This window comes from Pseudochaenichthys georgianus, chromosome 17 (assembly GCF_902827115.2).
Source record: "Pseudochaenichthys georgianus chromosome 17, fPseGeo1.2, whole genome shotgun sequence".
Lineage (NCBI taxonomy): Eukaryota > Metazoa > Chordata > Actinopteri > Perciformes > Channichthyidae > Pseudochaenichthys > Pseudochaenichthys georgianus.
In genome coordinates, this window is record NC_047519.1 from 4301317 (window position 1) to 4316182 (window position 14866).

Consider the following 14866-nt stretch of genomic DNA (forward strand, 5'->3'; position numbering starts at 1 on the left):
CTGTATAGTATCTTCATTATTTAAAATATAAGGTGACTAAAAATGGCAACCATATTTTCAGTTTTGGCAACCAAAAGCTGATGCCTGGTTGCCAGCCTGGCAACTACTTTTAAAAGTTAGCGTTGAGCCCTGGACAGTGATGATACATATAACATTGGAATCTGTGGAATCCCAGCTTTCATATGATATTTAGTTTGTGCAGATTGCATGAAGTATAACATATTGCTACCGTGAGTTATGTGTTAAGTGTGTTAGCACTCTTTCGCTTAGTGATAATTCAGACACTCGGCGTCAGACTTGTGTTTTGTTTTGGCTCATATCGTCAGTTAGCTGAGTGAGTATGACACATTAATAGGTTGTTAAATGGTAAGAAGCCCTGAGACACAGTTTTGTGAATCTTGTTGTGCCGGCGGGGGCAATCGGGCTTAACAGGTTAAGAGGTTAAGCTTTTAGAATCTGACAACATTAATGTGGTGCAGCCACGTTAGACATGTTAGCATCCTTTCTGAATACATTTACATTTGTATGAGCATGGCCTAGTGAAAATAACAGGCGGTCACTTCAAGGCTTAGCATAAAGGTCAGGAGACTAAAAGAGTGTCGAATTTCTGGACACACTCTAGGTCCGCTATTGACTGTGTACAGTGAAAGGTGTATGGAGGAAGGGTTTCAGTGAAGGGACATACAAAGGTAGACACTCACGTCTTGAGAGCAGTGATGAGGTACATGGTCTTGGGCAGGAGCAGGAGCACCTGGTCAGTGAGCACAGCCTGGATTATCTTCTTAGCTACATAGGTTGGATCCAGGATTGGCAGCAGTGTTGGCCACCTGGTGAAAACAAGAAAAAGGATTTAGACAAAAACATATAGCAATAAATGGATACCACAACAGTTTCATCCTTTGAGCAGGTCCTTTTTTAGATGCGGTTTTAAAAGTGTGTGAGAAGTAGGAAGTGACAGGTCAGGCGTGAAGCATGTGTCCTGGTGCCTTCAGGGGCTGTTTGATGGGTGAATGCAGAGAGACAGAAATACAGATGGACACTAGTCTGCAAACACATTCAAAACCTGACCCCAGGACTTCCAGGAGTGTACCTGTGGGTGGGTGTGTGTGTGTGTGTGTGTGTGTGTGTGTGTGTGTGTGTGTGTGTGTGTGTGTGTGTGTGTGTGTGTGTGTGTGTGTGTGTGTGTGTGTGTGTGTGTGTGTGTGTGTGTGTGTGTGTGTGTGTGTGTGTGTGTGTGTGTGTGTGTGTGTGTGTGTGTGTGTGTGTGTGCATAACAAAAGAGATCCTCTTTGTATAATGCTGGCTCTAAAAATGTGTCAATAACAAAAATTGTGAGCAGATCATTTGAAATGTGTTGCACTGCAACAGCGATGCTTTTGTTTAGAACTGTTTCGATATGTTCACATATAGTATACTATGTAATGTCTTACAGCTAATGAACGAAAACAAGGTCATTCCAACAGGCTTGGAACATTACTTTATCAAAAGGATAGAAAATAACAGAAACCTCTTATATTAAAGAGATCAGAACACTTTTGTTTTTGCTCCCATTTTTCATGAGATGAACTCAAAGATCTACAACATTTTCTATTTACACAAAATAACCATTTCTCTCAAATATTGTTCACAAATCTGAAAAAATCTGTGATGGTGAGCACTTCTCCTTTGCCGAGATAATCCATCCCACCTCACAGGTGTGGCATATCAAGATGCTGATTAGACAGCATGGTTATTGCACAGGTGTGCCTTAGGCTGGCCACAATGAAAGGAACGAGGAAACCGACCCTTCTTCCGAGTATTCTTCTGGCTAATGTTCAATCGATTGGAAATAAGCTAGATGAACTCAGAAGTCGGATTGCTTTTCAACGGGACGTTAAGAACTGTAACGTGTTCATTCTCACTGAGACTTGGAACAACCCCGCTGTCCCGGACTCCGCCATTGTTCCAGACAGATTCACTATATTTCGACCGGACTGTTAATTAAGGGGAAAGTAAGGGAGGTGGTGTGTGCGTCATGATAAACAATAACTGGTGCACAGATGTGGGGATTATTTCTTCAGACTGTTCCCATCATTTAGAGCACCTCATGATCACATGCCGGGTTTTTCATCTGCCAAGAGAATTTACATCGGTTGTGATTACAGCAGTCTATATTCCTCCCCACGCTGACAACAACACAGCACTCGACCAGTTGTTTGGATTTATCGACAAGACGGAGATGTCACGGCCAGAGATGGCGTTTGTTGTGGCCGGGGATTTTAACACCACCAATATGAAGAAAGTCCTGACGAGATACTTTCAACACATCAGCTGCCGGCGGAAATACACTGGACCATGTGCCATCATAAGCAATCACTTGCATATGTGCAAGTGATTGAATATGATATATTAGATAAATACTTTTTAAATTGCAGCCAGTAAAGAAATAGTAAAATAGTGGAATAGTGCAATAAGAGTCTGTAGACTCTTATTGCACTATTCCACCTCTTTACTATTTTTCTTCTTGTATTTACTTACACCATCTTTTCTGTTGTTTCTGTTTCTTTGTGTTGCACTGTTGGAGGAGCCTGTGACCTCATCGTCATAACTACACTGTAGCTATGAGCGCATGACCAATAAAAGCCTTAACCTGATGTCTTCATCATGTCTTCACCATGAGTATCGGTAAATGGGCTGTTACACCCAGACACATGCACACCTCAATACACTCAGGACAAGACAATCTGAGAGGCTATTAACACAGGCCATGTTAGACTAAAGCCAACGAGCGAAGATAATTACAGAGAATGGGAGAGATTTGATCTATGTCAATGATTCCCTATATGACGTGGCCTTTTCACACAAAAAGACGAGAGCACACTGGGCTCATAGGGAGGGGGGGGGCAGGAGCTCCAACAAGGCGTGTAGGACAGAGAGTGAATACACATACTTTACAGAGATGCTGTGAGAAACCAATGTGAGTTTGGAACATGAATAATGTAAATCTATTCTAGTAGACCTCATCAATGGAATTATGATCAGTGGAAATGGCCGTGACATGGGACCTTTAACTTCCAACCGGTCCATTTTAGTTTCCAACACAGCAATCTTCAGAAGAAGTTTATGGAAGTCATCAGTAGAGATGGAGAGGCCTTTTTTTGCTAACTAGCTTAAGCTAAGTAGCACGCAGTCTAGGCTTTAGATGTAGGTAGGCCATGCTACTGCAGGACTGAGGTTGTTGTTAACATTTTAAAATATGACAAGAGTCCTCTGTCCATCTACAAAGAATAACAGTCCCAGTGAGTAATACAACTCGCGGAGCCGCTGCTCAACGTTTTCAGATAAGAACAATAGGAAAATCAGCAGAAGAAAGTAAGCGGAGGCGAGAGCAAGCATAGCATCTACTCACTAACAAACTAATGTAGGCTACTCCCGGGCAACCTGAACAAATAGTAGCTAATATGGCCAAAGTCCTTGCTGTGATACACCCCTTACAGGTCTGGAGACATTAAATGAACAGAGAAAAAAAAAAATCCTGTAAAGAGACGTACTTAGTTTGACATCCATCGAACATTCCTGTGTTGATGAAGTATGGGCACACGATGGTTGTCTTCACACCATGTTTCCCAGTGGCCAGCAGCTCCAGACCCACGGACTCCGCAAAGCCTACTGCTGCAAACTTACTGGCACAGTAGTCTGCAGAGAGAAGAGGAGGCAAGCGTGAGCATTTTAAAAGCAACAGTAAAACCTAGAAATACTGCTAAGTCACTCTCAAACCCAACCACATGTTCCCTTTAAAGTCATTAAGACAAAAACACACACAAGTAAAAATGTAAGAACACAGTGCATTAATACTAATGTTGTATATCATACTCATAAAGATCTTCCACACTGAACCCTCAGAACATAGGGGAATGGGTGACCGGAATTCTTTTAATTGTTTTGGTTTAAAAAAAAAAAATGTGTGTATTAATAAAAAGCACACTGAGATATAGGGTTGGGTATCGTTTGAATTTCCACGATTCTGATTCCGATTCTACTTTTCGATTCCGGTTCTTAACGGTTCTCAATTTTGATTATTTGAGGGGCAGGGTAAAAAAATTATACATGCTTCTTCCACCAGAAAAAATACATTTGAGAAACTTTTACACAAGTTAGCTTACAGTAATATTCACATTATATTCACTGCTATGTAACTGTAACCTGAGAACCACCGAAGCTACAACAGTGCAACAGTCCAACTTTAGGGGACAGCCCCCCCCCCCCCCCATTTAAAAACAGTTCTTGTTGAGAAAAACAAGCATACCTGCCTTCTCAGGCATACCGGGAAGAAATGTTTGAACATTTTAAAGTAAAATGCTTCAATCTGGTGCACTTTAAGCAGAATGACTAGAGACTAGATCTAGGGGGTACAACTCTAAACACCCATATGAAAAAGATCGGTTTACATTTGAATAATTAAATAAGTATGTGAGCATAACCAGTAACCTACCATAGCCAATAACAAATACATGTAACGTATTTTATGTTTGTTGTTCATTCATATCTTATTTTACTATTTTATTTATGCATATGTTTGTATCTCTCCAGTTTAAAACGATATGTCTGGTTTACTGTCCTATAGTATACATTGGAATGATTTCAAACCTGTTTTATCCCAATAATTATAAAGGAGTGCCTTGGAAATATGTGTTTACATAAATTGTGATCAAAATGTTTGAGACCCTGTCAGGGACCAAGCAGTAAGACAACAGGACACATGAGTGGTTTAAATAAACTAGGGTTTTTATTTACCCAAAAATCCACAAACCATCATATAATAGCAAGGCCTATAAAAGAGGTCAACAGAAAATACCTCAAAGAAACATAACAGGTGTTAACTCAACAAAACGGACCTGCTGCAATGAAAAACCAAGGAACCTATATAGTGGCTTGGCCAAACCAAGTTGAACCCAAGGGATAAGTAATAGTCACATCATACACAGGACACTGACAAAACCCAAATCCCCCCTTTGACATGGAAGCAGGTGGTTTGTCCCAATCTGTCCCAATTGGCTCCTTGCAGTATTTATGAGCCCTCTGCGCTCGGCCACGCCCTTTGCTGAACCAGGAAGTAACCTCCCCCAATGGACATGGTGACATTTAGAGCAAATGTGTGGTGTTAATTGGCATGTTTTATTTATTTATTTTACTGGAGCAAAACTACTGAAGATGAGGATGCTGCGGGTGCCAGATAAGCCAACATCCCCCATTGTCATCACTTGCAGCGCCCATCGTACAGGGCGAATGAAACGTGTAACCGGGGTGAAAAGGGTGTTACATTTACTTAATTATGAATGTTGTTACATCAAGGCCGAAAATTAGGATGAGCCCCAACGGTCAAGACATTTGTTTTCCCTCCCAGAGCTGGCGCCCTAGGCGAACATCTATAACGCCAGTGCGACGGGCCGGCCCTGGTCTCAGGTTACACTGTAAGAAGTGTAGGTCCAACGCTACATTTCCCGCCCCGCCGCAGTCATGCAGTAGGCTACGGAGAGCGGCGAGAAACATTTCCTCAGGCATCGAAAAGCGGAACCGAAATTCACATTTCTAAATGATGCCGTTGGAATTGAAATGTCGGAACCGGTTCTCGGTACCCAACCCTACTGAGATAGAATATCAACAATTTAAACAATGTTAGTCGTCAATGTTTAGTGAAATCTCACAATTCTCCATGCCAACTCAATAAAACAGTGTACGAATCCAGATGACGTCATACAGTGTCATCAACGTTGACAAACACACCACATTAAGCCAGCCTGTTTAGAGTATGGAGAAATATTCTTACTGTTTTGAATAGCCTGAAGGCTCTGCATGACATCACATGAGTCACCTCTCCATGTGAGGGAGGCTCTGCACCTTGGTGCACAGCAATACTGTGCTTTACAAGTAGCTAACCTCTTACGACTGACTTTATGAACAGGTTATGTGTGTGTGTGTGTGTGTGTGTGTGTGTGTGTGTGTGTGTGTGTGTGTGTGTGTGTGTGTGTGTGTGTGTGTGTGTGTGTGTGTGTGTGTGTGTGTGTGTGTGTGTGTGTGTGTGTGTGTGTGTGTGTGTGTGTGTGTGTGTGTGTGTGTGTGTGTGTGTGTGTGTGTGTGTGTGTGTGTGTGTGTGTGTGTGTAACCCATGGAGGTATAAAGGGAACTCGATACACCTTTGGAGGCGGCCCCCGTTCAGTCCTATGAAAGTTGCTCAGTAGAGAATGAAGCCAAAGTGGTCTAACTCCAGAACAAATAGCACCTGGTTCTTCCAGCTAACTAACGCATCTATTGGGCCATAGAGCATGCACACTAGTGTTCTCCCTAAACCCCGCCTCCAATCCACTATGTCATGTCTGGGCTCGGCTTAGTGAGAGGGGAAATATGCCTGGAATCAGCTATCAGAGCATTTTATAATTATTAAAATGTTAAAAAGCTATTTAAATGTAAGACTGTGAAGTTGGATTACCAAAAAAAACCATGACACTGATTTACAGATGTTTTTCTCCCGATGCAAGTCAATGGGAAAAGTCTTTAAGGGAGGACAATTGACTGACACAGAGGTTGTAGTACCACCGTTGGCCACTGTTGATAATGTGCTTCAACACTTGGTCCACTTCCTGGGAGCTTGATCTAACCCCACCAAGTGCGGTTGACATGGAGATGAATCTGGTGTGTGTGCATTTCATTTGAACAACTTTTCTAAGACTAAAGCCAACTCCTTTGTGTTGCTTTCAACTCCATTTCAAAGCGGTGACTTAAAGGTCCTCGTTTTCACACCGGCAGAATTGTGTCGCAAATGTTAGAATATGCAGAATATCAACAAGTCATGCTTTACTGAGCTGACATCAGTCAGATTGTAGAGGAGATGGACAAATGGTGGATTTCAGGCCTAAGGCTGTTCAACATTTAGAATACAATGTATTTGAAAATCAGTGCAGCGTATCTTCACACTGCATCTTCTGTGTCTCCGGTTTCATTCAGAGGAAGTAGGAAGTGAGCACACTGAATCATGCACATTCAAAGCATTCATGTGACATGTTTGTTACACCAGTTTTTATCTTGTGCCATGGCTACATCTTTTGAATGATATAACCCAGGAAGAGTCAATATTGATAAGTTACACTAATCTTTCTGCTGAATATGGGTGAGAGGGCGACGAGTGATTATCTTAGAGAAGTATTAATGAAGGAATCCTTATCTGGTCGACAAATGAAGTCAGCAGAAGCCAGCCAGTGCTTCTCAAACAAAGTTCAACCAAAACCCATATCATTAAAGAAACAAAGAGGATACAAGACTAGGACTGATCTGTACTGAAAACAAAACAAACATATGTAGTTACATGGCTCCACTTCCACATTTACTAACATTGCTAGGTTTGCAGATGCTATTGTCAAATTAACCTTTAAAAAAACAACAATCAAAATTGGTTTCCAATGTTCTACTGTGATTTGTGATTAGTTCAGCCTTAAAATGGCCATACAGCTGCACTGAAGATAATCTGATAATCAAATGTGTTTAAACACCACCACGTTCAGGGTCTGGCATTCAGATATAAACTCCCTGGTGTTGAAATTATACAAAATATCACAGATTATCTGTAATTAAATGAAAATGTGACACCTTCACATTTAAAAAAAAAGGTGCAATGTGTGACACCCGGCCACATGATACACATATAAGGGCCAGAACTTGACCCAGTCCATGCAATACAAGTATGCACTCAGTTATTTCATAAAAGAGTTGTGGCACACGATCTGGTGTTGTTGTTTCTTCTATAAATGTAATTCTGCCTTAAAGAAAATACATTTAAAAAAGACTTAAGCACTGCTAGGGCCCGGAACAATATGCATGTTGTTATATGTTCACACTGTGAATTACCCGTTTGAACTATGAGCAGATTAAGTCACCTGAATGGAACTTAATTACTATTGTGTCATGTATGATGACTTTATTACTTCCAACACAGCCCTGGAGTTGGGACAATCACTTATCTTTAGACTAAGACAAAGTTCATGGTGACTAGTACTACATGTATAATACAAATATAACGGCTGATAAACAAACTACAGAGTCATCGAAACTACAACTGTGCTCGTTAAAACCACTACAGACACAGAAGCAGCTTTAAGGGATGCTCATACTGGATGAGATGCAATACTTCGCTCGTCGCTTTACATGTAAGGTCAATGTAAAGATGTTGATAGACGGTTCACTCTCGGAGTGACATGTTTACAGATCTGGAACATTAACTTAAAAACATCATACCCTCGACACTTTAATTACAGGATGCAGCAACAAAATATGTAAATAGGTTTGACGTTTCATTCAGAGGCAAGTAGAAGTCAGACACAGACTATTTATTGGAAGTTACGGTAGGAGAATTGACAAAGACATTCGCTGCAGCAATAAAAGTGACACAGCTCCTCCCTGAACACATCTGAAGCTTTCTCACCCAGTCCCAAGTAGTGCTGCGTACCTGGACTCACATTCAGGTTCAGGTCCGGACTCAAGTCTGGAGGTTCAGGTTCAGGTCCGGACTTATAAGTCCGGACCTGAACCCATGGCTTGTAGTTGCGTGAGTAACTAAAGTGAACTTACTGTGAGCTAATTATCAATTGAAAATTAACTCATAATCAACTCAAATTCAAACTCGTCAGGTTTATTGCGCTCCCTTCCAACTTGTGTCTACATTTCTCTACAAAGTACAAATGTAAAAAAACTGTTTTTGCCACTTAGTCTACAAATGACTTATGACAGCAACTACAGTGAACTACTACAAAGTTCAAACATTTATTTCATTTACCAAACTAAAGTAACCAAACAGTCCCTGAGCTGACTGAGCCTAAATCCCTAAAGCGTTGCTGAAAGGTAGAGTGTAGAGTAGACTATACGCATTACACTGTTACACACCTACTATAGTATACAGTAGGGGTGTAACGGTTCACAAACATTTCGGTTCGGTACGTACCTCGGTTTTTAGGTCACGGTTCGGTTCGGTACGTTTTCGGTACAGCAGAAGAAATTATCACAAAACATAACATATTTTTTTTTAATTATTATTAAACTGAATAATGTATTTACTCAAATAAATACAAAATATAATAAAATAAACATTAAGGTGCAGCATTTCGATAAACTGAAATAATCTGTATTTGAACTTTACTGTACTAGTACTCACAAAACATAAACTATTAGTTTAGGGTTTTTAATTATTATTAAACTATGAATATTCACTCAAATAAATATAAAATATAATCAAATGAACATTAAGGTGCAGCTTTTCGATGAACTGAAATTATCTGTATTTGAACTGTACTGTACTAGTACCTAAGCAGCCAGTTTGACATTATGACTTGCTGGTCATTGTATTTTCATGTTTTTTTAAAGAAAAATGAACTTGTCCACATTGCTTGCTGAAAGGGCAGATCTGCTGGCACTAGCAATGTCTCCTGCCGTGGAGAACACCATCTCGCTAGGGACAGAGGTAGCAGATACAGCCAGGTAGCGCTTTGCTAACATGGCAACATAAGGATATTTGCCGTTTGTAATAGCTTTGGCTCGGTCTGAAGTTTTTGCGAGTGGTGGAGGCTTAAATGCTAGTGGGAGTTGGGTTTGCACTTCAGTCTTTTGGTGCCGGTGATATTCACGTTCGGGTGATGCCTTTTCAAATGAGTGTGCAAGTTTGATGTATTGCCAGCCGCGTAACCAATGTTAGTTGAACAATGCCGACAAACAGCTTTGGTTCGGTCCACCTGTCTTTGTCCGTCATCCTTGTACGTAACTGCGAAACCAAAATGTTCCCAAACCGGAGACTTCAATGATGCTGGAGGATTTTCGAGCTCAACTTTATCTGCGTTCGCCATTTCGACAGTTCCTCAAATTACTGATTACATTGGACCGCATCCCTCTGACCAGCTCGTCCAATGAAATGACTTGCTCGCTCTATGACGCGTTGATCACAATGGGTGCAAATTACTCTGAATGCTGCGACGCAGCACCTGAGATTACTTCCAAGAAGTTGTTCACATTCTCAATTTTTTACGTTTAAAGTTATATGCGTTCGGTACACTTCGGTACACACGTGTACCGAACCGAAGGGTACGTGTACCGTTACACCCCTAGTATACAGTATAGGCTACACTGTAGTGACTGACTGTACAGTCAGTGTACTGTACTGTCTGTACACCATGTATTTTCTACAACTCTACATGTGTACATTATACAGTACATACTACATACATAGTGATGTACATACATACTGTTAGAAATTCAAATCAATGTTGATATGGCGTAATTTTGAATTAAATACACTATTTAATTGAAATCAGTTTTATTCTTAAAAAAAACGGAAGTTCACTAACTATTAACTTAATACTTTTATTCTGAAAATTATTCACTTCCGGTTAGCATTAGCATGTGGCGAAATGCTACGTTTTCAAACCGTGAATCGAAGGTGAAATGACATGTGATGTTGTACACTGAGCACACTGGGATTAGCACTCATTTATTGACGCTGAATAACGTTCATCAGGGAATGTTTAAATAACCACAGACACCAGAATATACGTAAGTGCTAGTTTTTTTGCGAGTCCAAGTACCGGTTCCCGACGTTCCGGTTTAAACCGGACTTGAACCGAAACTTTTTACAAGTCCAGTACCGGTTCGGCGTACCGGTATGCAGCACTAGTCCCAAGTATGTATCTAGTTCTAGATACAACTATTCTCACACTTCCTGAAGCAATGTCACTGCTGGGAGGTCCCATCACATGTTGAGATTGTTTCAGGACTAAAAAGTTCACTTGATTCGTATTTGATCAGCACTGATCAAATACGAATCGTGTGAACTTTTAAGCCGTCACATTTTGTCAGAAAATGTTTCTAGTAAACCTTTGAGTTGCAAAATGAGAACGTATGAGTTGAAAAGGGTCGAGCCTAAACACCCCGCCAACTAGACAAAGAAAGAATGGAACTGGATCATGTTAAGGATGGATCATTTCAATGCAACAATGGGGAAAGCAGAAACATCCATACCTGCCAATCCATTGCAGGATATGAGTCCAGCAGAACTAGCAATGCTGACAAGATGGCCGTGATTGTTGGCAATCATGGCGGGAAGGAAGGCCTTGTAGGTCTGAGCAGAGAAGAGCAAATGAAGCATGATATTTAATATAGAGACCTGAACAGGGTTTGATCGTAGAGCTCAGAGGACAATTGACTTTCACAGTACATCATTAAATACTGGAGTATTTTTGATCAATCTAAATTCAATTCAATGCTTCAACGTTGAACTTTTAACTGGATCTTTGGGTCTTCATGAAGAGAGGAAATGTGCTTATTGAAGTCACATGACCTAACTCTAGAATTTCAGTTATGTGATATGTAGTCGTGGAAGAAACAAATGAGTGGAAAAACTTTAACGCTTAACTGGATTTAATCTTTCTGAAATGTATTGATGATTCAATCAAATGTAATTGTATATTATAAAACGGACAAGTCAAATCAAGCAATCTGATTGGTTCTTAGCCGTGATATACTGAGCGTATACCACGGGTAGAATTGTAAGTTACTTTTCACAACAAGTCAGTATCCCTCCGCGTCTGCGAAAAACAGTATACCGTTGGGCTGAAAAGCAAACTGCCTGCAGTTTGCTTTTCAGACTGGAACAAGAAAGCAGCGCAGAAGTAACGGGGCAGAAACCCTCCTTTTACACCGCGGTCCAGACATAGACATCAAACGGCAAAACATATTCAGTGTGCAGTTCCTTTGGCATTAGGGCAGGGATATCTAGAAACCTTCCAAGGTCTGACATAATGAGTTGTGCTACTTTTAAAGCAAGCAACGATGTTTTCAAATCTGTAATCAAAGAGGTCCGCAAAAACACTATCGACCAATCAGATTGCTTGATTTGACTTGTCAGTTTTATAAATATATTTAAATTGCTTCCGTTACGATAACTTACAAAGCATAAGATGGAAACATTTAAGATTAACTTGGACCTCCGGGGGGGTCTTACTATGGAGGAGTGGATTGAGGAGTGCTTATCTCCAGAAATAAAAGCACCGTAACGACGACATGCAGAGCTACGTGAAGAGCAGGTAGACCAACTGGAAAAGGACCACCATTCAAAAGCTTTCTGATGCGGGTCTTGAAACAAAGCAGAGAAATGATGACCGTTAATAGCCACAGGTGCGAAAGCTCTCTCCAGAGCTACTGGAAGCCCAATCTCAGGGACCGGAGAAAGTGGAGCAATATTCTCACCACGCCAAGCAACAGCCTAGAACAACCTCAGCCTATACAAGTAACCACGTAAGCCATGCTACTGATGCTGGACAGGTTTCCAGTGGCTGCACAATAAACAGCAACATACACATGAATGTAAATAAATAGCCAAATAATGGATCAACGCTCTCTGTCTAATATGTTCGCTAGCTGTTAGTGTTGTTGCATAGCAACCACCTCGCACTATGTTTCGTGCAGAAGGCAACGGAGGGACTATTTTATTTTGAACATCATTATTTACTAATAAAAACTATTTAAATTAGAGTGTGTATTTTTCTTTCATATTGCCACACTTGGTAACCGTTTTATAAAAGCAATAGCTCACTTCAGGCCGTGGTATATGCTCATTATATCACAGCTAAGGGGCGTGGTTCGGCCCGACGCGAAGCGGAGGGTCGACAACCCCCTTAGCTGTGATATAATGAGCATATACCACGGCCTGTCGTGAGCTATTGCTTAAGTATATTGTGTTGGAGTTCCTTGCCCTGCCTACATTTAGAACATTATTTGAAAGAAATGCTAAATGATTAAAAAAAATAATATATCTCTACAATATTGACTGATCTGTCTCTTCATCATCAATCAGGTCAAGTCTCTGTAAGAAATAATTTGGACCCAGAGGTAAACTGTGTGTGTATGTTGTGTCTGACTGACCCAGAAGTGAGCCATGGTGTTGACCTCCATCGTCTTCTCAATCAGGGAATCCGAAGCATCCATGAACTTCTTCCCCGTCACAATCCCAGCATTGTTCACCAGAATGCTGACGTCTCCCACCTCCCGCTTCACCTGCATGCAGAAAAGTAGGTCAGTGATCCTATTTTGTAAATATATACTTTCAAAGATTAGGATTAATATTAAAATTAATTTGTATTAATCCCAGAGGGGAAATTCAGTTCCATGCATAAAGAAATTCCAGATATGATACATTTGTCTCGTAATATGACCAGGCAAAAGGCTGTTGAGACCCTGAATACATCACTATTCCAGGAATTACATTGTTTACATCACGGTTCTCAAAATGTGGGACACAGACCCTTTCCAAGGAGAACATGTTTCCATGACTAATGCTACTGATTAAAGACATGCTTACTACCATGTGTACTCTGAGTTGTCCCTTGAATATTTTGTATTCCAAAACTTCGCAACCTAAATACAAAGACCTGACAAAGAGAAACATACTTTACAACTTTAATAAAGATGAAGATATACCTTATTAATCCCAGAAGGGGAAATTACTTTCATCACTCACATTAAACACACTGGTTGAGGAGAGGGAGAGCGAGGGGCAGCCAGTGCGCCTGCGCCCAGAGCAGTTGAGGGCTCCGTGCCTCATCAGGTGCCAGCCTGGTACCTTGTACGATCAGGACGTGAACCGGGAACCATTCGGTTCAAAGGCCAAGTCCCTACAATCTGAGCCACTGCCGCCGTAAAATGTGGTCTCCTGTTCCCATTCTAATACAAAAACTATTTTCATATTTTCTCAATTTAGCTAGTTTGGGCTTAATGTCACTTAAAAAACGGTTTTATGTTCAACAGCTAGCTACCAGACTAACAATCTACGACAAGAAGCAGCCACATAATAATACTCCATGCTAAACAGCAGCTATATCATTGATAATGACCTTACTATTTTAATGATATGAATGAAAGGTTATTCGGGAACTGTGATGCTACTCGTTGCTCATCACAAGCTGCAGAGAGGATGTTAACCAATGCATGTTGATGTGTTCTCCAGTGAGTCACAGAGCTAACATGGAGTTATGGCAGCTGACAGGACCTGCCTCTGCTGACGTCTGGCAGTCTAACAATGGCTTTGTCTCTGACTTGGAGCCTGATCTAAGATTAGCTCTTCTCCTGACCCCAGCAGCTACTACTTCACAAAGTGCTGAGAAGAGGTGTCTGCTTGACACTGACAAGGCATTTCACACCTGCACAAATAATGTTGGCTGGAAACCATCTGTCTGCTGACAGATAAAGACACGTGGTGTGCTGAGGAATAACTTTATTAGTTGTATGTCTTGCTAAATGTTTGACTTAATCATTGTGAATTTATTAAGTTATCATCTGGGGAATAAGTGATGTGTTGTCAGTGTTTCTGTTGTTAGTTCTATTATATAAAGCACTGGTTTTCATGTCTCCCTACAGCTCAGATACATTATTCTTATTAAGCCAATCCAGATTGTCTATTAATTATCCTGCGTTACAACATTGCTTCCTGCTTTGGAGCAATGTCTCAACAGCTCAAGGTGAAAAGAGAGCCCATCGTGGCCATTTATACATTGCACAAAGTTCCCGGGCTACTTAGTAGATATTTCCATCCAAATACATCTTGTCAGGTCCATTACCAAGGTGATGATACAATATTATATGTTACAACAATACTTGTTTAGCCCTATTATGCTCTTTGAGTTTTCCTTTCCTGTGTCGGGTGTTATACAGGTGCATCTCAATACATTTGAATATCGTGGAAAAGTTAATTGATTTCATTAATTCAATTCAAAAAGTGAAACTCATATTATATGGATTCATTACACACAAAGTGAAATATTTCAAGGCTTTATTTGTTTTAATCTTAATGATTACGGCT

At 40.7% G+C, this 14866-nt stretch overlaps 1 protein-coding gene across 1 annotated transcript in view; it reads right to left on the reverse strand.

The window, feature by feature from the left end:
• The window catches only part of LOC117461747 (epidermal retinol dehydrogenase 2-like), an 87209-nt gene that overhangs the window by 38944 nt on the left and 33399 nt on the right, over positions 1 to 14866 (reverse strand). Inside the window, exons 3-6 of the mRNA XM_034103645.2 lie at positions 12934 to 13065; positions 11032 to 11131; positions 3531 to 3675; positions 702 to 827 (exon numbers count right to left, since the gene is read on the reverse strand). Of these exons, the coding sequence (XP_033959536.1) occupies positions 702 to 827; positions 3531 to 3675; positions 11032 to 11131; positions 12934 to 13065 (503 nt within the window). The remainder of the gene's footprint in view (positions 1 to 701; positions 828 to 3530; positions 3676 to 11031; positions 11132 to 12933; positions 13066 to 14866) is intronic.